A 26240-nucleotide genomic window follows, 5' to 3' on the forward strand; every position below is an offset into this window, starting at 1 on the left:
CTCCATTCACACACTGAAGGGCAGGAAGGCTTCTGAGGGCAGACACCCTGGGACCTTTCCCCATCTTACCCAATTCCCAAGTGGTCACATGCTGACCCACTGGTAGCAAAGGGGAGAGGGGAATTTGGATCCCACCTCACCCTTGCTGTAGGGACAGGTATCATTGAGCTGGGGGCGTCAGTACATCAGTAGAGAGAGAGGCAGCAGGTCCTTTTAGTGGGGGGCACTCAGATCTCAGCCCACCACTGCCCTGTACAAAGAGAACACAAATCGCTTACATAATTGTACATTTCCTAGTAGCCATGCTAGAAAAATGAAAAAGACACTGGTGAAATTAATTTTGATAATATGCTGTATTTAACCTAATATATCTAAGGAGTTATCATTTCCATAGGTAATCAGTATAAAAATTCAGATGCTGTACATTCTTTTTCTCATGTCTCCTAAATCCAGTGTGTATTTTACACTTGCAGCATGGCTCAAGGTGGATGTTAAAATTTCGTCAGAAATACTTGATCTGTATTTAGAGTACATAAAATTGAAGCTGAAAACGTGCATTTCCAAACTGAGGTTGTTCCAATCTTACTTATAAATGTTTTCCAAAAAACCGAATTGATTATCAGTTTTTTTTTTAATTAAAACTGAATGAGGGGTGCCTGCCCATGCAAAAAAAAAAAAAAAAAACCTGAACGAAATAAAAAATTCAGTCCAGTTCACACGCGCCGTGTTTTAAGTATTCAGTAGCCAGAGGTGCCTCATGGTCACCATATTGGATATTGAGATACAAAACATAAACACGATCAAAGAAAGGCCTGTCAGACCGCACTACCTTACACCAGCATTTCTCAACCTGGGCATCATTGACATCTGAGGCTGGAAAATTCTTTATTGTAGGGAGTCGTGCTGTGCACGTAGACAATTTACCAACCTCCCTCACCTCTTCTAGTCCCCTGAAGTGTCCGTCTCAGCTCCCACTTCCCACTATGACAACCAAGTCTGTCTTCACCTGTTGCCAAATATCCCCCCGGTGGAGAGACGGAAGGCTGACGCTAGGTGAGAACCACTGGTCTAGAATAAAACCCGAGTTCAAACCCTGGCTCTCCTATGTCCTAGTAGCATGGCTTGTGCAGGTCACTAAACCTACTTTTTCTCATCGGTGCAATGGAGCAATTAATAGTAGCTGCCTTAGAAGAGTTGCCATGACGGTAAAACATGGTGGTGATGCCTGGAGCCTGCGTCTGGTACCTGTAAATGTTCATTACGCAGCAGCTGTGATTGTCCCTGTCGAACCTAACCCCTTTAAGCCAGCGTTCTTTGGCGCGAGAGCAGGGAGCTCCAGGAACCCCTGGGTCTCACGGACCGATTGGGCCTGGTGGTCCTGAATGTGGCACCCCAAGAAGGATTTTGAATTGCTTAAAAGAGAAAAGAACTGGTTGGGGAGTCCAGGGATCTAGACCTGGTTCTAGATGTCAGAGTTTGACCCTAGGCACAAGAGTCAGAGGAAATATTGGGCCCCGTGGCCTGCCGAACTCATACCATGCACTGGGTATGAGATGGGTGATGAGTCCCACTTTATGAGGCTGATAGAGGTTTGAGGGTGGGGCAGGAGGGAGTGAATAGTGAGGGTCTCCTGAGTACCGGGATGAGGAAGACAGAGGGAGCTCTTTGAGGAGCACGGTACTTCAGGGGCTCGCCTGGGCGATTTGTGCTGGGTGCATTGGCAGGAGAGCGATAGTTTTTGGTGCTACTGTAGTAAAAGCCCAGGCCTGGGCCTATAAAAAGTTGGTGTAGGCTATGGGGCTGGTGAGGAAGAGACAGAATCCTCAGGACCCCTTACCTGCACCAGCTTCTCACATACCTCTCAGCTGCTGGTCTAGGCAGCTGAAGGACTTTGGCTGGCGAGTGAGGAAATGAAACCCCCCCTCACTTGGGACACGCAGGGTCTGGGGGGGAACAGAGGAGGTGTAGGGTGGCACTGAGGTGGGGGTGGGGATCTGTATGGCTCCTGAAGAGTAGAACAAACCCAGCTTTCAGCTCCCCCAGGCAGTGAGGGAGTTCCCTATGGGAACGCAGCCTCCTCTCCACTCCCGCACATTCCAAAACCTTTCAGAGCCAGCCACAGGGTGCAGCCGATGCCCTGTCTCCCCCAAAAGAGGGTCCACCCAGTTCCAGTCTGACGGTGCTGAGCCCCTGAGCAGGAGGGTGTCCGGCAGGAACTGGGGACTTCAAAGAAAGAGAGAGGTGCAATGTCTGGGCCCCTGTCTTCCATCAAGCCAGGACAGATCCATGGGGTATGTTGGCTCTGAAATGGACTCATCTGGCTGGGGTGTCCCTCCAGCCCTTCGTCATGGGATTTCAGTCTGCAGGGGCCGGCCAGCAGCTGACCGCCAGTGTGCCGCGACTGGATAATGCTGTCTGACCTTTGCCAGCAGTGGCACCCATTGCCTCCCCCGAGGGCGGGCCCTGCCCCTCTCCCTTGAGGCTCCACTAGGTGTGTCCTCACTGCCCTCCTGAGAGCCAACGCCAGGCGGGGTTGCGTTCAGTTTCAGGGACTTGCTCAGGCGATGAGGAGTGGGAGACTCGAGCAGGCTCGGAACACAGCACCGAGGGCCAGGACGAGAGGATGGGCTGGGAGGGACCTGCACACCCCAGGCAGAAGCAGGGACACCTGCTGGTTCTCGTTGCAAGTCTCCTTCTCACCTGTGGGCCAGGTAAGTAGGGCTGGGCTGGGACCAGTAGAAGAGGCTGACAGATTTCTTGGACGGGGGTAGCAGATGCGACAGGTACCTCGAGCTTCCCAGATCCCCCGCAGGAGCAGCGAGAAGGGCTTCTTTTACTTTTTAGCAAACAGTTAATTCAAGGTGAGCCAGATAAGCCTGCATTTTCCAGACCGATTTGGCTGAGCTGACGAAACTGCTGCATTGTTAATTAAATATCTGGCAGGGTCAGTGTAGAGATGCCCGTTTATTCCTTCATTCCTTGGGTCATAAATGCACTCATTCGCAAGAGGGTTTTTAATGACACCTGTATTTCCAGCACCTGTGCCCAGCTCATGGAGGGAAATGTTAAGTTGTAGCCCTGGGTTGCTAGTAACTGCTGGCTAAGGGGAGAGGCAGATGGGTGACCAGTCACTTGGAGAACAAGGCAGAAGCAGGAGCGTTGCTATTGGAGAGGTGTTGAAGAGGGGTCACTTGATGTCACCTGCGGGGTGACACTGGGTTTGGCTGGGATTTCTATAGGCAGGGTTGGTGGTAGAAAGGAAAGAGCATTCCTGGCAGGTAGAACAGGGGTGGTCAAAGGCCAGGAGGCAGGGAACTGCTGGTATATTTGGGTAGTTAAGTGTCATCTGAGTGTATGCGTGATGGGGAGATGCTGAGGGGATGGCAGGAGCAGAGCGGCAGCCTGTGCCCCTTAGGGGAAGTGTGTCCCTGGGTATCAAAGGGAGAGTCTCCAGGCCTATTGATCAATTAGGGGAGGGGATCAGAGGGGCTTGCTGCGCAGGGAAAGCCCACGGGCCTCAGTGGAAGTGCTGCAGCCTGGCTTGGTAACGGATGTGGGGTGGGGCCAGGACCTCTCCCTATGGAAGGCCCGAGATCCTCCATGCTTGGCCCCAGGGCTGCCCCAACCCACAAGCTTTCATTTCAGCCACTCCTCCGGCAGGAAGAAGCCTCGGCTTCTGGAAGGGTCCACCCATGATGTAGGAAGTACTTCAATATCGGTTCATTTACGCCTCAGAGGAGGAAGGACTATCCTTGATGCTTAGCCTAGGAAAGTGAGGCCCCAGGAGGGCTAAAGAGAAGGGGAGAGACCCCACCCTGCTTGCCCATCCTGATAGGCTAACCATAGCATGAGTGAGCTGCTAACCACAGCATGAGTGAGCTGCTGCCTCACCCCTCCCTTACCCAGAGCATGCTGTATGCAGCTGGGAGCAGGAGGGGAAGGGGCCCCAGCCCCCGTCCCATGGCCCCCACCTCCACTCTGAGTCATGGGGACCTCTTTCTACACCCAGGAAATGCTTTTTGGGAAGTGCATTGTGAGGCACTCACACAATGGCCTGAATGCAGGGTGGGTTTGCACAGGACGGACCCACTACCTCTGATGGGGTGTGTCCCCTGAGCTGTCCCCGCAGCACACTGCCACAACAGAGTCTGTTTAACTGCCCCTACCCCTAGGCTCCTGCAGCGTCTGACACTGGTGTGGGGAGTGTTTGTATAAGGCAGACCCAGGCCCTAGTACGAGCTGGTCGCTAGGGTGGTAGGCTGATCACCCTCCCTCTGCCCTGTCCTTCCTGCAGGACACAGGTCAAACCCTGAGGCCACATGGGATTCTGGTGGAATCAGTCCAGACACCCTCCAGAGCTTTTGACCACAAACAAAGAATTAAAATTGCTGAAATAGGCTTTCTTAATCCTTGGGAGGAGATGGACCAACATCTGAGGCCACCACTGACAAAGCTGCATGTCATTGAACGAGACAACCAACCTCTCTGAGTTTCCATCTCCCCAGAGAAAAATTTAAAAAGTTAAAACAAATTGGGGTGGGCCATGGTGATTCAGCAGGCAGAGTTCTCGCCTGCCATGCCGGATGCCCTGGTTGGATTCCCGGTGCCTGCCCATGCCAAAAAAAAAAGATTAAAAAATCCTAAAACTGTATGCTCCATCCCCCACTTACTTCTCTTTCTATCTTGGACCCTGTCGATCCTTCTTTACACCTCAATCCTGTGCCTTTTCCCTCCTTGCCACTGTTGCTGAGATACTAGAGATCCCAAAGACCCATCCATAACCATCATTTTGTGTTGTTTGTGCACCTACTGTTTGCCAGGGCTTTTACCTGTGCCAAAGGTTTACAGGTAAAGGCTTTCACTTGCCTGAGTGGGAATGGAGTCACCATTACTCCCCACTTTATAAAAGAGGAAATTGAGTTCAGCCTCTTATTTAAAGTGACACAGCGAAGATTTGAATCCAAGTTTCTAGATGAATCCTAAGACCCTGCCATTACTCTTTGTCTTGGAAGAGGCCATGCATTGTCAAGGGTTTCTCCTTTCCTGGCAGTTTTTGGGCTTAACTTTCCAACGAAAGGGTCGGTTTTCCTTCTCCACCTCTCCAAGCAGAGTTCCCCGAGGGGCTCCAAGAAGCTCGTGGGCTTTGAGTGCCCTTGTTGAGTCCATGGACAGTGACCATTGCCTCGGTCCTGGGACCAGGCTAGAAGGATCTGAGGTCCATGGAGGGGGCTCTGCAATGGAAGAGGCATCAGTCAGAGTAGGAGCAAGTGGAGGGTATTTGGAAATGTGAGGGGGCCCTTGAGTCTAACCTACCCAAACCAGAATTTCAGTTTATCACTTTCCACTTGTGACCCATCTTTCCCCCCACCCCCTGCCAATCCTCAGGGAACAAAGCCACCTTTGTTTCTAACCTCTGAGTGGCCTACTGAAAAAGAAAGTGTGATGTCTGGGCAGGGCAGCCCTGGGTGTTTTTCAGAGCCAGCTTGTCCATCTGGACACTTGGTGCTCTCCGGTCGCCATGGGCAGTTTGAGCTGGTGAATAAGGCTCCTCCCACCTGGGAGTCCAAGACTAAGAGGCTGGACACGGTGACTCACTCTTGGCACCCATCACCAACCATAGACTTGGTGGTGAGACTAACTCCATTTTATGAATGAGAGAATAGAAGCTCAGAGAGGAAGGTACTACAGCAGCTGGTGTTGAGCTGGACTTTGAATCCAGTTTGTCTGATTAAAACCACAGCACTCTGCAACTCTCTGCCGCTCCAGGCCTGGCCTCTGGGAGAAGGTAGCAACCTGCTTCTTCAACTCCCTGCTCTCTGGAACCCTTCACTCCTACCACAGGTCCATGCAGTTCTCTAAATTTGGCTCTGAGCTGTTCTGAGGAGACCCAAGTTCCTCACAGACACAAAAGCACGGAGGCAAATCCCAGGTGAAGAGGACACATTCTAGCATGTGATCCACTGTCCCGGTGTGCCTGAGACAGAGGTTTCCTGTGCTAAAACTGAAAAGGTCCCAGGAAAACTGCGATCAGTTGTCACCCTCCATCACGACCCCTCTCCTGTACTCACTCGCTTCCCAGCACTTCCTTTCTGCAGCCTGTCTCAGACCTAACATATTAATTATGCAGTAAGTATTTGTTGCAGGGAGGAAGGAAGGAAGGAAGGAGGGAGGGAAGGAAAGAAGGAAGGAGGGAAGGAAGGAAGGAAGACTAATACTGGGGAAGGAAGAGTCTCTGTCCCACCAGCCCACATCAGATGGAGTTACCATCTTCTTCGTGTCTGGCATCTAAGCGTGTCCTAGCTCTCAGAGGAGATGGCAGATCCCTGTCCTCTCTTGTCCTACAAAAGGAGGACTCTTCTTTCCCTTACATTGAGGGAAAGGCCCCTATCCACTTTTACTTTATCAGGAAGAGCAGTCACCTCTTTATTAAATGCTTACTACACTTGGAGATTCATCCTCTCATTTGCTTGATGAGTATTTATTGAGTACCTACTATGCATCTGATGCTGTTCTAGGTACTGGGGATACAGCTATGCACAAAACAAAGATCCCTGCCTTCATCAAGCTGATATTTTAATCTAAGAGGTGGATCATAAACCATCAAAATAATAAGTGCCTTCGTTTATTAGAAAGTGGTAAGAAGAAAAGAAAAGGACCAGGTCAAAGAAAATTAGGGCTCCTAAGGTGTGTGTTGGGTGACAGGTTGCTCTTTTCAATAGGATTAAATCAGGGAAAGCCTCACTGAGGAGGTAACATTTAAGATTGAAGTGGGTGCAAGTTGTTTATAGAGCCCAACTCATTTCAGTTAAACTTCACTTTGACACCCAGATAGGCAGACATGTACTATTATTACCTCCGATTTAACGATGGAGAAACTGAGGCTCAATGGAATTAAATGGCTTGGGGGAGAACCAGGGTGAAACCCAGGATCCCAGGATTTGAGTTCTTGTTCCGTATGTGTATGTATGTGTGCATGAGAGTGTGCATGTGTGTGTATGAATTTGTGCATGTATGTGGGTGTGTATGAGTGTGAATGTGCAAATGTGACTATGTATGGTATTCCTTCCCCTCCCTGAGGGCGGGGGAGCCACCCTCTTTCACTCCTGGAGAAATGTCCTCACTTTCCTGAAGTATGGAGGAGAGGACTTGGTTGTCTCCTTCCAGGGCAGGTAAGGTCTGCAGGATAGGAGAAAAGGCTGAAACTCTCAAAGGAGCCCCAGCAGTCCCTGGGGGTGCAGAATGGACCAGCAAACTGGGTGAGGGCAATGAACAGGGCTCATTGCCTGCGGTGTCTCAGCCCCTCCCCATGGGCTGGGCTTGGTATTTCCTTGTTGTCCTGGGCTGGGGCCCCCCCTCCCCCTCCCCGATCTTGATCCATCCCTGGAATGGGAGGTCCAGGGGGCTGCCCGAACTGGTCTGGCCACATCCTGAGTGGAGCTGGGCCCCACTGCTATCTTGGGATAGCAACTGCCTGGTTGTACCCCAACCCTCTCTGGGTCTCTCTTCCCACGTTGCACAGTCTTGGCTGCCTCCACGTGGCCACCTGCTCCTCCTGGAGTTCTATTCCTGAACCATGGGTCCTCTTTGTGGACCCCGGCTCCCCTCATCCTGATTCTTTTCCTCCCAATGAGTCTGCTTCATCTCCCACTGGATGGTTGGGTCCTAGGTTGCCCCCTCCTTCCCTCATGAATAATAATGACCATGCTGTGTGATAAGTGCCGTGCACAAATTAAGCATGATCACAGCAATAGCTAACAGAGAACACTAACAGTCCCGGATATGTATGAATTCATTTAATTCTCATAACAACCTCATGAGTTGCATACTATTTATCATCCCCATTTTATAGATAAGGAAAACCAAGGCACCATTAGTTATGCAGATTCCTCAGTCTCTCTTTCCAGGGATCCCGGGACCGCGGGAAAAGGAGAGATGGCATGGGGAAGGAAGCCAGGCAGAGCTTGATATCACAGAAGGAGCTGACACAGAAGCTAAAACAATGTCTAGGCAAGTTTTTAAGCTGTGACCTAAGAAATGCATTGCACGTTAGACCCAGTTATGCTTATATGTGAAACTGGAAATACCTTCATCCAATAACTTGCTCTGCTTCACTCAGGGCGCGCTGTCTTTCACTCTGTTATGGTCTCTTGTGTTTTCAAGCTGTTTACAACACACAAAATTGGTTCTACCCTCCCCCCTTGCTGTCTCCGTGGTAACGTGGCAATGCTCTTGCGACATCAGAGTGTCTCCTTGGTGGAAGTTGTATCTATGGAAGTACATGTCCTAGAAAGGTTTTCCCAAAATTTCAGTCATTTACATTCCAGTGTCAGGATATTTTCCATATCCATATATAGATGGTAATCTATTATAATAAGAATTTGATGTTTTTCTTTAAGTAAGCTCATTTAAAGCACATTTAAGTACCTATGATAGCCTGATCCCAAATGATATTATCTACAAAATCGTGGGTTTTATGCGTGTTATATTTTAATGCATATTTGCATATATAGCTATTAAAGTCCATGAACCAAGTAACGTTATGCCATGATAAATGCTGTCCTAGCAGAAAGTGTCAGAAGGAAATGAATAAACTGGGAGCATGGAGATAACTCCTAGTGTTTGAAATTGTTCTCTGGATACCAAGGTCATTCTGATGTTATTGTCATTAGTATTATTAGTATTATTACAATCAGCTGGAATTTATTTAGGCCTAACTCTGTGCCAAGCATTCTTCTGAGTATTTTACTCATATTAATTCATTTAGGTGCTATCATTATCATACTTATTTATCAATGAGGGAACTGAGTCTCAGAGAGGTTAATTCAATTTCCAGGGTTACCCAGATCCTCCTGTTTTAGTTTGCTAGCTGCTGGAATGCAATATACCAGAAACAAAATGGCTTTCAAAAAGGGGGAATTTAATAAGTTGCTAGTTTACAGTTCTAAGGCCAACAAAATGTCCCAATGATACCAAGTCTATAGAAATGTCCAATCTAAGGCATCCAGGGAAAGATACCTTGGTTCAAGAAGGCCAATGAAGTTCAGGGTTTCTTTCTCAAATGGAAAGGCACATGGCGAACATAGCATCATCTGCTAGCTTCCTTTCCAGCTCCCCAGGAGGCGTTTTCCTTCTTCAACGTCAAATGTCGCTGGCTGGTGGACTCGCTGCTTCCTGGTTCTGTGGCATTCTGTTGTCCTTCTCTGCTCTCTCTGAATCTCCAGTCATTCTTGTTTATAGGATTCCAGTAAATGAATCAAGACCCACATAGAATGGGTGGGGACACATCTGCACCTAACCAAGCTCAATACCCACACTTGATCAAGACACATCTCCATGGAGAAAATCTAAAGTTTCTAACATAAGGTACTGAATAGGGATTAGAAGAAACCATTGCTCCCACAAGGTTGACTAGGATTAAAACATGGCTTTTCTAGGGTATATAAACCTTTTCAAACCAGCACACCTACCTCAGGGCCTTTGAATTGATTATTCCTTCTGACTGGCATGCTCTCTTATCCTTTTTTTTCTTCATCTTTCTTGAGCAATTTCAAACCAAGTTGCAGGCACCACATTACTTTGTCCCTAAATGTCAGCATGCATCTCCAAAGACTAAAGACATTTTCCTATATAATCAATTTCATCATTGTACCCAAGAAATTTAATAATTTTATTATATTATCTAATGTGGAGTTCATCTTCCAACTTCTAGTTGTCTCAGGAAAGTCTTTTATAGTTGTGTTTTTTTTTATTTCAATTTTTTTGGGGGGGGGTGGGGTGCGGTGCATGGTCCAGGAAATATAGTGGAGTTTTTTAAAACGATAAAGAATTGAATCTAGGTTCCCACATTGCATTTCATGTCTCTCTTTTTTGTATGCTGTATGGCTGGGTCACATCTCATTCTTTTTCCATTGCAAATCTTGACAAACAAGCATACGAACATCTCATTCTTTTTCCATGTGAGTATCCCATTATTGCAGCAACTTTTGTTGAATTTTTCTGATTTTGTTTGTTTTCTTGTTTGCTTGTTTTGGGAAGTGCATGGGCCAGGAATCAAACCTGAGTCTCCCAAATGGTAGGTGAGAATTCTACCACTGAACTACCTTGTAACTCCCTTTAGTCTTTTTTTCTAGCTCACTCACCACCACCAGCCATATGTGTGTGTGTGTGTATGGATGTTGGACATTGATTTTTTGAAGAGTCCAGGCTTGTTGTCTCATAAAATTTCCAGCATTTTGAATGTTTTATGGTGCTATTTAATTTGTTTCTATTTCCTGTGGTTTCTGTAAACTGGAAGCAGGGTCTAGATGAAGGATTGACAAACTATGACATATCCTCAGCCTGTTTTTTGTGAATAAATTTTTATTGGAATAGAGCCATGCTCATTGGTTTACATACAGCCTGTGACTGTTTTTGTGCTACAGCAGCATTGAGTAGTTGTGACAGAGACCCAAAGTCTCAAAGCCTAAAATACATACAAAAAATGCTTGCTAACCCTTGATTAGGGGCTTAATTTGATTCAGGATGAACTTTTTTCCTTTTTCAGCAATAATTCTTCATGGGTCATGTTGTATACTTCATATTACATCCCATCAGGGATATAAGTTAGGGTTGCTCCCTGTTAGGCATGGTTTGATTTTTTTTTTTCCTTTTTTAAAACCTTTTTTTTTAATTGTATAGTATAACATGTATTCAAATCAAAGAAATAAAAAAGCAATAATTTTCAAAGCACTCTTCAAAAAGTGGTTACAGGATAGATCCAGAGTTTGTCATGGGCTACCATACCATCCTCTCATATTTTTCCTTCTAGCTGCACCAGCATATAGGAGGCTAGAGGGCTAAATACTTTTTTATCATCACAATCAACTTCTTTTCCTTCTTTTTTTTGTGAACAATAACATATATACAAAAAAGGTATAAATTTCCAAGCACAGCATCACAATTAGTTATAGAACATATTGCAGACTTTGGCATGGGTTACAATTTCACAATTTTAGGTTTTTACTTCTAGCTGCTCTAAAATACTAGAGACTAAAAGAGATATCATTGTAATGATTCAGTATTCATATTCATTTGTTAAGTCCTATTTTTTATAATTCCACCATCACCTTTGATCCTTCCATACCTCTCATTGGGGTTGTTTGGACTATGGCAATTCTACATTTCTGATATCAGAAGATTCTGTCACTAATATGGGGTAGGGAGATGGAACTATCTGATGTTCTGGAGAGGCTGTGCTAGGTTTCAGGACTTGTCTGGACCAGGGACCCATCTGGAGGTTGTAGGTTTTTGGCAAGGTGCTCTAGTGCCTGGAACCCTTGTGGAATCTTATAAATTGCCCTAGATATGGTTTGAGTTTTGATTCCTAGATTTAGGTGGGACCACCAAACCTTTTTCTTGGAAGGAATACTTTTTATTCTTTTGCAATTAGTGATAATGTGTGGGTTGATAGGTTGAAACCTTGAGGATATCTTACCCTACAACAACCTAACCCAATGGTTTTAATATTTTTAGCTAAACTTCTTGCTTCATCAGGGGTAGCAAAATAGCAATTTTCTAATTCTATAATTTGCTCTTCATTATAAACTGGCATTCCTCAATAAGGGAAAACTTTCTTTCCCTTTTGCTTTCCTTCCTCTTCTTTTCTTCTCTCCCCTTCTGTTCCCTTTTCATCTGTCCCTCCCTTCCCTTCGTCTCTTCTGTATTGGTTTCCTAGTGCTAAAACAAATACCCTACAATGGGTTGACTTAAACAAGGGGCGTTTTCTGGCTCACAAATTCACGGCTGGGAGACTTTGAGGAGGTCTCAGCAAGGTGATAGTTTCTCCCTAAAGACCGTGTCATTCTGGGGCAGGCTGCCAGTGATTCTTGAGGTTCATTGGCTTTTCTGTCACATAGCAATGCACACGGCAGCATCTTCTCCCTTCTCTTACATGTTCTGTTGACTTCCAACTTCTTTCTTATCTTGTGGCTTCTCTCTGTGTTTTATAAAGACTTTGTAAAGACTTCAGCCATAAGGGCCCACCTTCGTGCAGTATAGATGTACCTTAATTAACAATGTCTCCAGAGATCCTATTTACAAATGTAATTTACAAATTACACACCCACAGGGCCAGGGGTTAGGACCTGAGCATGCCTTTTGTTTGAGACATGATTCAATCCCCAACATTTCCCTTCCTTCTCTCCCGCTCTCCTTTTCTCTCTAATTACTATTACATCTTGGATTTTAAATATTCTCTAGTTTTTACAGTCAATTAGTGTCATTATTATTATTATTATTATTTTGATGCTCAAAGTATCCCCTATTATGCTTATGAGCCCCCTACAAGCTGGCTTCTACGTACTTTTTTAATGTTAATTTAACAGCAAACATTTACTGAATGCCTACCATTTTCTAGATACTGTGCTTGGCCCGGGGGTGGGGGGTGGGGCGAGGGTGTATGCCAAAATTAAGACATGGCCTCTGATCTTGAAGATTTTATAGACATTTCTACGTCATTCTAATACTATCTCATTAGTCTTCATGCACTTCTTTCCTGGTAGAATTATCTTCTGAAAATTCTCATCTGGTTGCAACTCCTGTGCTTCAAATTCTCCAGTGAATTCTCATCACACTTTAAATAAAAATCTTCATTTCTTATGTCAACTGAATTGACCTCCCTTCTGACCCCAGCCCCACCCACCATCCCCCAAGGTCTGGTCCCTGCCTGTCTACCTGATCTGACCTCATACTTCAATCCAGCTGGTTCAATGTACTCCACCTCTCTGGTCTACCTTGAAGTTCCTTGGGCGGGTCAAGTTTCTTCCAGCCTCTGGGCCTTTGTACAGTCATTCCTTACACCATAAACTCACCTCTCCTGTGATAAGAAGCGTCTCATCTCACAGGCTCCTAGTTAAATATCATCACCTCCTCAGAAATGTCTCTCCTGGCCACCTTATTGAAAGTTTTTCTTCCATCCCATTGTTAGAGTACTTCAAACCCCTTTTTACTTCCTACGAGGAAATTTTTTGTTTGTTTGTTTTACATGGGCAGGCACTGGGAATTGAACCCAGGTCCTCTGGTATCACAGGCAAGCATTCCTGCCTGCTGAGCCACCGTGGCCCGCCCCCTACAAGGACATTTTTATTTCTCTCTCGGATGATTTGTTGTCTGATGTCTCCCATTAGAATGCAAACTTCTTAAGGTGGGGTGGGGGTCACGCAAGGGCTGGGTATGTCTTATTCACCGTTCTGTCTGCAGTTCTTCTAACAGAGGGTGGCACATGATAGGTGCTCAAGAAATGTTTGCTGAGGGTCTGGAAGGAATGAATGAAATGATAAATGAATGAGTCTTTAGGTAGAGATGACTATGGAAACACTGGAAAGTCCAGAGGAAGATATTTTCCTTTGTGTTGCTTCCTGTCAGGATGACCAACCCTGGGGTCCTTCCTTCATAGAGGTGACTTTGAATGTAGTAACCATCACCAAAGCCCCAGGCTAATCAATATCTGGGGCCAACAGATAGTCAGCCTATGACCTTTCATCCCCAACAATACTCATCAACTCTGTGGATAGGTAATAATAAAAGCCAGCAACAACTTAATTGTAAGGGAATAGATAGAAGTGAAAGTGGTTCACTAGTGGGTCTATAAGTACTACCATATTGAAGATGAGCATGATTGAAAGAGGTTGTATAGATTCAGGTGTTCCACCAGTTAACACTAAAAATATAAATAAGTTCTTGTATAAACTCCTGCAAAAGTTAAAAAAAAAAAAAAAGCCAATAGCAACCAGGGTTTAGTAAACCCTTTCCACTTTCCTAAATGGTATTAACCGATTTACATGCATTCACTTCATTACACCTTCAGATTGACCTACTTGCTGTCCCATTGAACTTATGAGGATGTAAGGTTCAGAGAAGTTAAGTAGCTTTGTCTTGGGTCAAACAGTGAGTAAATGGCAGATCTTGGGTTTGAATCCAGCTGAGCCCACTTCCTCCAGGCTCCTTCTACTGTGCATTTTGTTTCCTCCTCTGAGGAAGCTGAATTTGGCTAGATTTCAGGAAGGGAAATTATGGGTCACCAGGAGGTCTATAGGACCTGAGGTCTGTGTATAGGCTCTGTCTTTTCTGACGTGCTCATCAACACTGGCCTTTTTAAGAGTAGGCAGGAGAAAGACAGCCTATTTCCCACCATTCCTTCTCTGACTCTCCTGGCTGCCCACTCACATTTTCTCTTCACATTTGCATGGTATCCAGGATGCAGTTGGTGTCAACAGACCTCACCCTGGGCCTAGCTGTCAACTCTGTCACATGAGCAGGCAGGTTTCCTGTCTTGCTGAGACACAATTCCCCAAATGTCCATGGACAGGGAAGCTCAGCAGTTCCCTTGGTGACACCAGCCGAGAAAGGAAGAGTAAGTTTGAGTAACAAGCCCTACCTGGGTTCTTTATGCTGCCCTCCATTCCTTGTCCATGAATGAGAGATCCTCTTCATCTCATGAGTCTATGGCAGACAAAACTTCATAAGCAGCACAGTAGAGCAGTTATCAGCATAAATGTTGGTGCAAGGCAGCCTGCGTTCAAATCCCATCCCTCTGCTACTTCCTGGCTGTTGACCTGGACAAGCGTTATAATATCTCTGAGCCTCTGGTTTCTTATCTATAATGTGGGAATAAATGCCTCTCTCTATTTCAGTAGTTGTAGACTCTAAATTAAATTAGATGATGCCTCTAAAACAGAGGACATTAGGCAATTTCTGGAGATAGAGTTGGTTGTCACTACTGTAGGTGAGAGATACTAGTGGCATCTTGTATTCAAAGGCCAGGGATGCTAGTCAACCTCTGCAAAGTAAAGGACAGCCTCCACAATAAAGAATTATCTGGCCTCAAATAGCAGTAGTACCAAAGTAAAAAACCTTACCAGAGTTATCCGTTACCATATCTGGGGATTCACAGCTACTCAAGATCTCATTCCAAGTCCAGAGATTCTCAGGCAGTGGGGAAATTCCAGTTAGCTTACAAACTGATTAGATTCTGGTTTATGACTTCATTCTTGAGAGAGGCATTTTTAGCAGCTATCACAACTAAAACTGTGGCATGGCAGGGTTCGTTCATTCCAGATGTATATCAACACCTTGTCTGATTTCCAGATGTGGATGACTATTCTCAGGGCCCTGCCCCTTGTGGTCCCAATTCAGCCTGCACCAACACTATAGAACAATGCACGTGGCTTCTATGTTCATCCATCTTTGTCTCCTTCAGCTCTTATCATCTCCAAATCATTCCCAGGGCCCTGGCTAACTTCAAACTCCCCTGAAACCTCAGAAAAAACAGATCCCAGCTCAAATGTCCTTCTTCTACAGCTCTGAGTAACCACCTACAATTACGAGAGAAGGATAAGGATAACCATCCCTCTGGTTTTCCATTTACAACCCCACTGGGAAAGGGGACAGCAGTGATGGTCCTGATCTCAGACACATCCCATGTCAGCCTCAGAGCACAGTCTAGCTCATCCATACTTTTGACCACTGTTTTTTCAGAGAGCCAGATACCATCTGCTCCACCAGAGCCTCCAGAATAAGAACCGTTCATTATTCCCTGTCAGTTATGCCTTGGTGGAGCCCACTACTCCTGTGTCCACGACTAGAGCAGGCTTCAGGCAATTGCTTCTTCACCTTGGGCCCCAACAAAGATCCTAGATCCTAAGGGAGAGACCACCTGGAGTGCCCCTGCAACCCCACCCCCACCCCCAGGCTTTACCACCATGGACACCTGGACCACCAGCTCAGCTCCAGCCCTGTCAACCAGCCATATAGGGGAGGTGGGAATTATAGAAATCTCCCCAGAAGCTGACATCAATGGAATCATCCCTGGAAACTCTGATCTTCCCAAGATACCTGTTCCTTCTCCTTCAGTAGGAGTATAGCCTTGCCCTATGAATATGCCACCCAACCATGGGAAAATATTTCTTCAGAGAGAAAAGTACTATACCTGAGAAACATCACCCCCACCCTCAGCATCCAATGTTGTGCCAGCCTTGCCGTCTATTCTTTCTCCTGAACTCACAACCCCCAGGAGCAATGACACTGAAGCAACTTATATCAGGGAAATACTCATGAAGACTCTGAACCCAAAGGTCATGACTAACCCACCAATACTTTCATCCATCTTTCATGCTAGGACCAAGATCACAGGAGGCAGCAGCAGTGGGAGCATCTTGGGTGTCTCACACCTACCCACAGAACACATATTTCTGACTAAGGCATCCATAAATGTCCCAGTTTCTACTTTTCCAGCTGAGCCTGTGGCTACCACTCCAGTAGCTTCATCCCCCCTCCCCAAGACAACCACTAGAGGGACCACAGATATTAAGGAGTTAGCAAGCCCAACTCTTACCACACAAGTGCTTAGAGTTTACTCTTCTTCTTTTTAATACTTTTATTGTCGGTCCTTAACATCACTCTTCTTCTTTTGAGTCTGGCTTTATAAAAGATTCATGGATGAGAACCAGTATCTCCAAAACTACCTCTTCTTCCATTCTTAGAGATCAAGCCATGGGGAGTGACATACTCCTGATTCACAGAGTTTCAACCAGCCTGACATCAGAGATGCCTGAAATCCCAGCAAAGACAGACCCCAGCTCACTTGTCCTTCTCTCCATGTCTCTGAGGGGCCATCCTATAAGTGTTGAGATAGGGAAAAGTTTATCTGTGCCTCTGGGTTTTCCACCTCCAGCTCTATCAGAAAAGGGGGCAGTGGGGATGGTAATGATTCCAGAGATACCCCAGAGCACTCACCAGAGCTTTTAGCTACTGAAGGTCAGAAACTTCTGACATAATCATGATCACCAGAGTTTCAGGAGTAAAAACAAGTGTTTCCTCATTTCTCACTTTCCCGTCAAGTTACACCAACTATGCTCTATCAGTAATTGAAACAGATACACCCATGTTTTCATCTGAACCCTCAGATCCTAGATAAGAGTCTATGCTGGTCCCTACCCCAGGATTTACCCATGATGAACATCAAGGCCACAAATTCATCTTATGTTCCTTCATCCCCCTCAGTAGGGAAGTTCAGACCCACAGACAATCTCTTCATGACAGATTCACCAGATTCCACCACCAAACTCAAATGTTCTAACCTCCCTAGGACACTTGCTCCAAACACTGTGACGATGATATCATAGACAATCCCAAGCAAAGCTAAAGAAACCTCTGATTTCCAGTGCATAAGTAAGGAAGAGACAAACCCTAAATATGAGAAAGACTCATAATCACGTATTACACACCTTCCTGCTACAGATATCATTCCTGGACTCAGTTCCCCAAAGAACCAGTTTAATGGTAGGAACTTTTCCCAGAGTAACATCTACAAACACATCCCACAAAGGGCACAAGTAGCTCAGCTACTGATCAATCTGTGAGACCACAACAACAGGAGGTGGTAATTTAGTAAGCAATCACAGCTAAATCAGAGGCATCTAAATATTTGACCTTATTCAAGAAAAGTGTCCCAACATCCATGACTACAGCTGAGATCATGGATACTGACTAATGCCCAGAAAGGACAAATCCATCATTTGAGGCAGTTTCTGCTGCCCTCCCTGAGACATCTTCTAGAGCAACCACAGATTTCAGGGAGGGAACCAGGCTAGCACTGACTGCATTGAACAATGGACATCCCTTCTCCTCTCCAAAGGCCAGATCTGCCAGGGACATCAGGAAAAGCACCAGCATTCCTTGTTTCTCATTTGTTTCAGCTTTTAGTGATAAAGTCTCAGGGACCAGTATATTCTCAAACCAGATTATCACCTCCATCATAACCTTAGGGATCCCTGAGACCCCAGCAAAGACAGAGCCCAACTCAGCTGTCTCCCTTTCTATGATACCAAGCAATGCAGAAATGAAAACTGAAAGTTTCCAAAGTACAACGTCTTCTCTAGAGCTTCCATCTCTGTCAGGGGAAGGAACAACAGACACTGTTCTCACCCTCAGCACTTCAGCTCTTGACTGTCCAGGGAATGCAGGCACATTCAGTCTCACCAGTGTTTCAGGAGTGAAAATCATGTCTTTTCGATCTACCATTTTCGCCTCAGTGAAGACCAACACCAGTTTATCCATCACAACTGAACATCCCAAAGAAACTTTGAATCCATCTATGCCTACATCTGAGTTATCAATTCATACAGGAGACAGCATCTTGGCTACAGGCCTCATATAGTTTTTACCATTCCTGATAGCAGGGCAACAAGATCAGATGAGATTTCTTCATCCCATCTAGCGAGGGAGCTCAGAACCACAGACTCTGTAAGTCATACCACCAGTACAGCTGCCCCTGGAAGCTCTGTCCTCTCCAGGGTACCCATTCTAGCAGCCTAACAGCAGCATCATGGGCTACCGCAGGAACAGTTCATTATTTCACAGAACTTCCATTATTTCACATGCAAAGGTAGGCAGAGACAAATCCTGGAATAGAAACAGAGCAATCCCAGGAAAAACTATTAAGCCAACCTCTATCACCTCTTCCCCTATTATGGAGCTCCTTGGATTCACCATACAAATACCAGCTCCATAGAAGGAATGTCTCCTCAAGAAACATCTACAGGCACACTCACTATTGAAGTCACAAATGACCCAGCCACTGATCAGTTTGCTGTTCCTACTAAAATCTCAATGACAAGAAATAGCTGCACAGGGATTACCTGGGGCCAAACCCTCCTGCCCATGGGAGCTAGAGCTTCATCTGAGACATGTACACACTTGACTTTGGCCATGAAAAGTGTCTTAATATCCACATCAGCAGCTGAGACCAGGGTGGATGCTGGCTCAAGTTCTCCGGGAAGGACACACCCATCACTTGGGTTGGTTTCATCTACCATCCCTGAGACATTATCTAGATGAACTCCAGATTCCTGGGAGGGAACCAGCCCAGCATCAAACACTAGACATCACTTCTCCTCAACTCCACCTGGATCTGCTGGAGATAACAGGATAAGCACCCACATTCCTCTATCCTCACCTGCTTCATCTCACAGTGATAAAATCTTAGGGACCAGCTCATTTTCAGTTTAGAAAGTCACTTCCATCCTGACTCCAGGGACTCACAGAGACAAAGCCTAACTTACCTGTTCCATTTCCACGATGCCAAGCAATACAGAAATGAATACTGAAAGAATAAGAAATGCAATCGCCCCTTCTGAACCTCAATCTCCACCAGGAAAAGGCCATTAGCTAGTGTTTTCATGTTAATGGCCTCTCCTAAAGCCACAGACAAACCCAGCATCCATATAGCAAAACATCAGCTTCTGAATGGTCAAGGAGTCCAGGTGCCCTCAATCCCACCAGCGATTCAGGCTTGGTAATCACTATGTCTTCTACACCTTCCATCCCCAACACAGTGGAGAACAACACCTGTCCATCCATAACTGGAAGTGAGTTAAGTGAAACTGAATCCATCTGTGTGTTCATATTACTGGGGACTTAATTCCCTCCCCACCTCCCAGTCTCAGCCTCCCAGTGACCTTTATGGGCCTGGAACCAAGTCCATCTGCTTATTGCTTTATTCATCCATAGAAACTACAGCCAGAAGTTTCGCAGACCCAGAGGTTGGAGGCAGGATTGACGTCCATGAATCTAGATTTCCAGGCCTCCTCAGCACAGAAGTCAGGCAGAATTCATCCCCACTCCCCTCTTGTACTTTTCCATCTACAGAGCCCACATTCCCAGTGGCACTGACCACTTTGGTAATAAGCTCCCAGGCATCCAGGAGAAGACCCACATCATTAGATGCAACATCAGTCAACTCTATGACTAATGATGAAACATGTTTCTCTCCAAGGTGGACTGCAGAAGAGCTCTGTGGAAATGAACAGAGGGGTTACTCAGGGCTTTGACCGAGTAGAAGTCACACTAGATCTGAGATGAAACTTAATTTACGAGTGGAGTTCATCTACGTCTTTGACCGCAAGCAATGTTAGGGCTATGGCAGCCACTAAGGAAACCTCCTTGAGATGGCAACGTGGTCCTTGACAAGATTCATCAGTCATCAAGGGTAGGACTGGGCCTGGAATCTCATGTTCAGCCACTGTCTCTCTTGAGGTGACCACTCCACTGATCATTTTCCCGCAACAGGGAAAACCAGAGATTCTACTTTATTCTTCCCAAAGGTTAGGGAAGCGTCAACAGAGAAAGTGTCATCTTCTTCTGCTAGATACAAAATCTCCATCTCTTTCAGGTACAGCCTCTTATTTTTTTTTTATTGTGAAAAATAACGTATATGCAAAAAAGCAAAAAATATCAAAGCACAACAATTAGTTGTAGAACAGATTTCAAAGTTTGGTATGGGTTATCGTTTCACAGTTTTAGGTTTTTCCCTTCTGGCTGATCCAAGACACTGGAGACTGAAAGAAATATCAATATAATGATTCAGGACTCATACTCTTTTGTTAAATCCTATCTTTTCTTTTATAACTCCACTTCTCTTTTGATCTTTTTTAGTTATTTTTTATTGATATATATTATATCTTAATATATTATATATATATTATATCTTAAGCTATTATATATTCACATACCATGTAATCATCCTAAGGGTACACTCAATGGTTCACAATATCATCTTAAGCTGTGTGTTTATCATCACAATCAACTTTTTTTCTTTTTTGTGAAAAATAACATATACACAAAAAAAAGAATACATTTCAAAGCACATCACAATTAGTTGTAGAGTAGACTTCAGAGTTTAGTACGTATTACAATTCCACAATTTTAGACTTTTACTCTTGCTGTTCAAGATAGTGGAGACTAAAAAAAAAAAATCAATATAGCAATTCAGCAATCACACTCCTCATTTGTTAAACCCTACCTTCTCCATATAACTCCACCATCACTTTTGATCTTTCTCTGATTCTTTAGGGGTTTTGTACTATGCCTGTTCTAACTTTTTCATGTTGGAAGGGGCTGTCGATAATATGGGATGGGGGATGGAACTAGTTGATGTTCTGAAGAGGCTGGCCCCTCTGCATTTCCGGATTTATCTGCTCCAGGGACCTATCTGGAGGGCGTAGGTTTCTGGAAAGTTACCCTAGCAGCACTTTTTTTAAAAAACTCAAGTTCAATTGCCTTGTGGTCCAGCCCATTTTCTGATGGGGAAATAAGTCCCTCAATTCATATGTCCTCCACCATTAACTACAGCCCTGTTTCTTTTGATCTGCCAGTAGAACAGGGTCCAGGGCCTCTCCTCTGACTCCCACCACTCCAAGCTGGATCTCTTCATCAGCATTTACCAATGTTCTGACAAAGCGAAGTCACACTTCTCCTGAGACTATTTCCTTCCCAGGGGGGTCCGGAGGGAAAGTCACAAGCCCAGGAGTGGAGACTGGGCTGACCAAAACCCCATCAGAAGCATTCACCTCCCTGAGGCTAAGAGAGATCCTCTCTGGACATCCACCTCTCCCCTAGTAGAGACCTTATCCAACAAGGATCAGACTGCTGGGTCAAACAGCACTTATACTCCTGATCTTGGCAGGTCACTCCCATTCACAAATAGGGCTCTGCTGCCCCTGTCTTCTTAGAAAATTGGCATGTTGTGCTTGGGTGGCCTTGGGAGATGGTAAAGAATTTTCCTTGTATTCACAACGTCTTTGATTCGTAATATCCCAGGATTATGGCTGAAGAGGAATGTCCAGTTGGTCAAGGTGGACACCACAGCTTCCTAAGTGTGGCTTCTTAGGTCACTGTAGAAATTACCTGCATTTATCCATAGTTACAGGATCAGCCATCCACATCATGATTTGTAGCTATTCTTGATGACTACCACATAGTTATATTTAGGTTGCTGAAACATTTTCTCAGGCTTTACTATTCTCATTATCACCTGGTCATTTTCTATGATGAGTACTGGGGTCAGCCCATCATGATGGCGTGGCCTAAGCATCCCTAGATATTCCTAAATGAAGATCATTTTCAGAAACAGGGTTGAGAATAGGAGAAGTCTCTGGCCTCTGTGTTTCTCTCTTTCCTCTGATTTAACTGCATCACCTTCCTTCAGCTTTTCTGACAGGGACCGTTGGGAATGTGGAGCCTTTTAGCCAAACCTCAAGCTCAACAGTACAGAGATACAGTACCCAGCCAAATCCTGCTCTGGACACCAGCTCACCTGCCACTAAAACAGACAGAAGTAAGTCTTATTCCTGCTTCCCCTCTGTACTTCTCCTTGCTAGAGAAAACCTTTTCACTTGTTGAACATGAGTGGTTGCTTAAGGGAGTTTGGCTCTAAATAGTGGGAGAGTTGCTAACAATTTGATTTCTCTTCTCAGGCTCATGAATTGTATGAACAGAATATACTGATAAGTGTATCAGTACACATCCAAATAAACTCTTGGATGGGGTGAAAAACTCTTAAGTTCTCTTCGTGTGTTAATTCATTCAATAAGTCAGATAGGATGACATGCTGAGTGGAAATTCAATAATGAATTAGTGAAAGGGTAAAAGTAAAAAAAAGCCTCTTCCCATGCTTAATGGTCTCTTGGTGTATATCAGACTTTTGTCCTGGGTAAAAGCTTCCTCAATTTGAAATTTTAAATATTTTTTCGTGGATAATTCTGTGTTCAACGGGAATGTTGGAAGACAAACAGCTAGGACTCCTGCACTAGGAGGAAACAGAGTAGAAATTATCAGGAGGTCTTCCCAGCTTCCCTCTTTGGCTTCCCACCCAACCACACATTATGGTCCGAGGATGTTCAGCAGGAGCCCAGAAAATATGGATACATTTGGTGGCAGCTGCAAGGAGCTTGTTAGAACATTAGGACCAATGCAGAGAATGGAATTTTGCTCAGATAGTTCCGTCAGGAAGGCTAAAATTTGGTCCTTTCACTTTCTCAGTGGCCACTTCCACCGATCCCACTTCTTCAGTTGGTACCAATGTTAAAGTTAGCTTGGATGTGACTCATTCACCTACAGGAGTCTGGACTCAAGAAGAGATAAATACAGAAGGGCAGTAGTTCAGATTCCTCCACCTTCCTAGGATAACTGTGGTTTCCAGGGTAGTACTCAGCACAGATGACTTCACAAGGGACTTCAGATCTCTCTTCATCACCTGAGCCAAGTTCAACTTAAGGGTCTAAGATGGGCTTGAAGGCCCATGGGGTCTAATCTCCTATCCTTGTCACAGAAGCTAACCCACTGTCAACCTGGAGAGCCATCTCGAACATGGTACATCTGAGGTCAGAGAAAGGACAGAACACAACTAAATTGTCCTTCTTGCCAAGTCTTCAAGCAATGGCACCACCAACTCAGAGGGAAAGGAAACAATATGTGCCATTTTGAACCTTCTATCTCCATTCCTGTCATGGGAAGGGCTAACAAAACTCGGTCTCTCCCTCCACACTTCTCCCAGAACCACAGACACACAGCATGAACCGCAGAACGTACACTAGCCCATCCAAATGTATGATCTCTGATTTGTCAGTAAGTCTTGGAAACACTAGCTTGCTAGGGCCACCCTTTCTTCTCTCTTTTCAGGGCCTGTCACTTATATATCCCTAAGAAAGCACTCACTGGTGGGGCAAACTCTCAATCTGGACACTTGGTGAATGTGTCAGTACCGCCAGGAGAGACCACCTGGAGTGGCTCTTAACACCATCCCTGGGGTCTGACTACCTCTGACAGTGAGATAAGGAGCTTATCTCCAGTCTCGTTACCTAGCCCAGTGGGGTTCTCAGAATCACAGACAATTTCCCAGGAACAAAGCCCAGTAAACTTTGTCTCTGGAAACTCTGATTTTCCAAGGACACCCAGTCTTACCCTTCTCATAACAATACCATGGACCGACTCTGGGTTCCAGAATACAAGTTCGGCAAAGCAGACCTTGGAGTGCAGACACAATCTTCCAAAGCACTGACTGTTGTGCCAGTCTCTTCCTCTCCTCCCTCTGCTATTTTGATGGTCCCTGGAGCTACCACCCCAAGGATCAGTTTCCCTGAAGAAGCTTCTTTCAAGGAGATATCTTCTGACACACTTAGCACAAAGGTCGTGACTGGATCAGCCACCATTTAGTCCACATCCCTTGTAGAGACCACAATTGCAGGGGGCAGCAGCTTTGGGAATTTATCCAACTCCACAGTTGGCCAGGAGTCTAGCTGAGCTGAGAAATCCACGGACATGATTCTGTATACTAGAACTCTCCTACCTTCTCCCTCTACAACTGCCCTTTACTTCAATTGTTCCAGGAAGGGCCAATTATTTGTGACAGTTTCCTCTGTCCTCCCCAATTGATGGGCCCACTCTTCAGCTGGAATAGAAACATCTTCTTCTTTCCCTCTCACCATGGGCCCAGGTGCCATGTCTGAAATCACCTGTAGCCATGTGCCAGTTCATCTAGCACCAGCACCCATGGGGATACCTGTGAAGCCTATTAATGCCGGGTCAGATCTCCAATCAGCTGCCTCAGACCCATTAAGGCTTTATCACCGCAGATTACCCTCTTCTCAACAAGGCTGATCCCAGAGTCTTCCTAGACCATCGACTTGTCTGTGGTCCCAGGTGTGGGAGTATATCTCCCTCTTTGCTGACTGTCCCTGAGGGCCATTCCCAACTCAGAAGCAAGCACAAAATCTCTCTCACTGCCCGAGCCTCAAGATAAAAGCCTGGGACAAATAGTATAGCTTCTGTCATGGCAACAAGTATAAAAGCCCAGTTCAATCCATGAGCCCCATTGAAATCCTTGAGAGACCTGCATCTCTTTCACGATGAGGCGTAACCCCAGAGCCCTTACCTCAAGAACAGGAGACCCTAAATCTGCTTCAGAGAGCATGCCTCATCCAGACCCAGGCATGGCATCATCATCTGTGACCCTGATCTTTCGTCCATCAAAACCCACAACTCTCTTTAAAATGGGTCATACAGCAAACCTGGTTCTGTTCCGACCTCAGATAAGACTATCCGCTGAGGGAGAAACCAGCTCCGTATCTCCTAGGACATCTAGCTCCAGAAAGGTCACCCTGTTCCTTCGGCCCTCCACAGCAAAATAGCTCAAAATAGGTCCTTCCTTCTGACCTCAGATCTGACTCCCTCCCCAATATCTGTCCTAAGTATGTCCAGGAAGAGACTCCTGAGAGAACATCCTTAGGGTGGAACCTCAGTGCAGACCACTAAGAGGATCACCCCTGAAACCCAGAGAGTAACTTCTTCCCTCTCAGGAGCCCAAACACTTTGGATGCCTGCTCTCCCCCAGCAGAAGCCACAGCACTGGGACGAGCTTTCCTGAGACATGGACAAGGCTTTTCCAGTTCTCGCCAAGCCCTCCTTGGTTGAAAGTAAGAACACACTGCTCCTTCTTCCTCCAGTATGTTGGTGGCGAACTTGGAAATAAACTACCTTTTTTTTTGCTACCCTCCAACTGAATTTTAGCTTTTCCTTTATCCATGAATGTAGGCCACAAACAACATTAAAATGAGTGGTGTCTGTGATTTTGGGATCAATAGAAGTCATAGGCATTTTCTTATCAAACTGCATTTGCTGCAGAAACTTTGAAATACCATTTAGGTCCATTTTCAAAATTATGGTAGTTATTAGGTCTATCACCAGGTCTTATTTAATGTTATTAAATAAGTAAAAGAAGTGCTGCTATTATTATAACTAATGTTTTAAATTTTTGATAAATATATTTCAGTATAATTGGTTGCCTTTGTAATCTGTTTGCAATTTTATTTTCCATTTTATTCTGTATTTACTCCAATTTATTATTTTTATTGTTTTTTATGAAGGGGTTTGTTTGGTTCATAGGCCTGCTAAAGGGGCCCATAGTACAAAGGAATTTCTTTTCTCAAAAGAATGCTAATTTGTTATGATCTATAAAGTGAATAGCATCCATTAGGGATCTTTTCCCTGACATTGCCCACTATTCCTTCTACCACGTCTTGTTAGATTTTATTTGAAGTCACTTGGGCAGCCGTTGGGCTCACTCATATAACCTGGGGTCTAGACTCTCCAAATTGAGGCCTAATAGAAATAACAGTCCCTATACTGAATGTTTGTGAGCCAAGTATTCTTCAGTCATTTCTCCACCCATGTGAAATATTGGATACCTGAAACTTCCCATAATCCTTTTTTCAAGGGACTGATGAAACTCTGATGCCCACTACAAAAACGCCAAACCACACAGAACTTGGAGGCACCACAAGGCCTGCCCCACCACAACAGACAAAGTCAAGTCCGATAGGTATATACAAGCCTAATCTCTACTTCCGCTCTGCTAATCCTACCCAATC

At 45.2% G+C, this 26240-nt stretch overlaps 1 protein-coding gene across 1 annotated transcript in view; it reads left to right on the top strand.

Annotated features, from left to right (window-relative positions):
• Positions 1-2145: 2145 nt before the first annotated feature.
• LOC143649178 (mucin-16-like) overlaps positions 2146-26240 on the top strand; it is a 43051-nt gene continuing 18956 nt past the window's right edge. Inside the window, exons 1-2 of the mRNA XM_077119378.1 lie at positions 2146-2711; positions 22022-22150. Of these exons, the coding sequence (XP_076975493.1) occupies positions 2624-2711; positions 22022-22150 (217 nt within the window). The 5' untranslated portion in view covers positions 2146-2623. The remainder of the gene's footprint in view (positions 2712-22021; positions 22151-26240) is intronic.

This window comes from Tamandua tetradactyla, chromosome 11 (genome assembly GCF_023851605.1).
Source record: "Tamandua tetradactyla isolate mTamTet1 chromosome 11, mTamTet1.pri, whole genome shotgun sequence".
In the NCBI taxonomy this organism is placed as follows: Eukaryota; Metazoa; Chordata; class Mammalia; order Pilosa; family Myrmecophagidae; genus Tamandua; species Tamandua tetradactyla.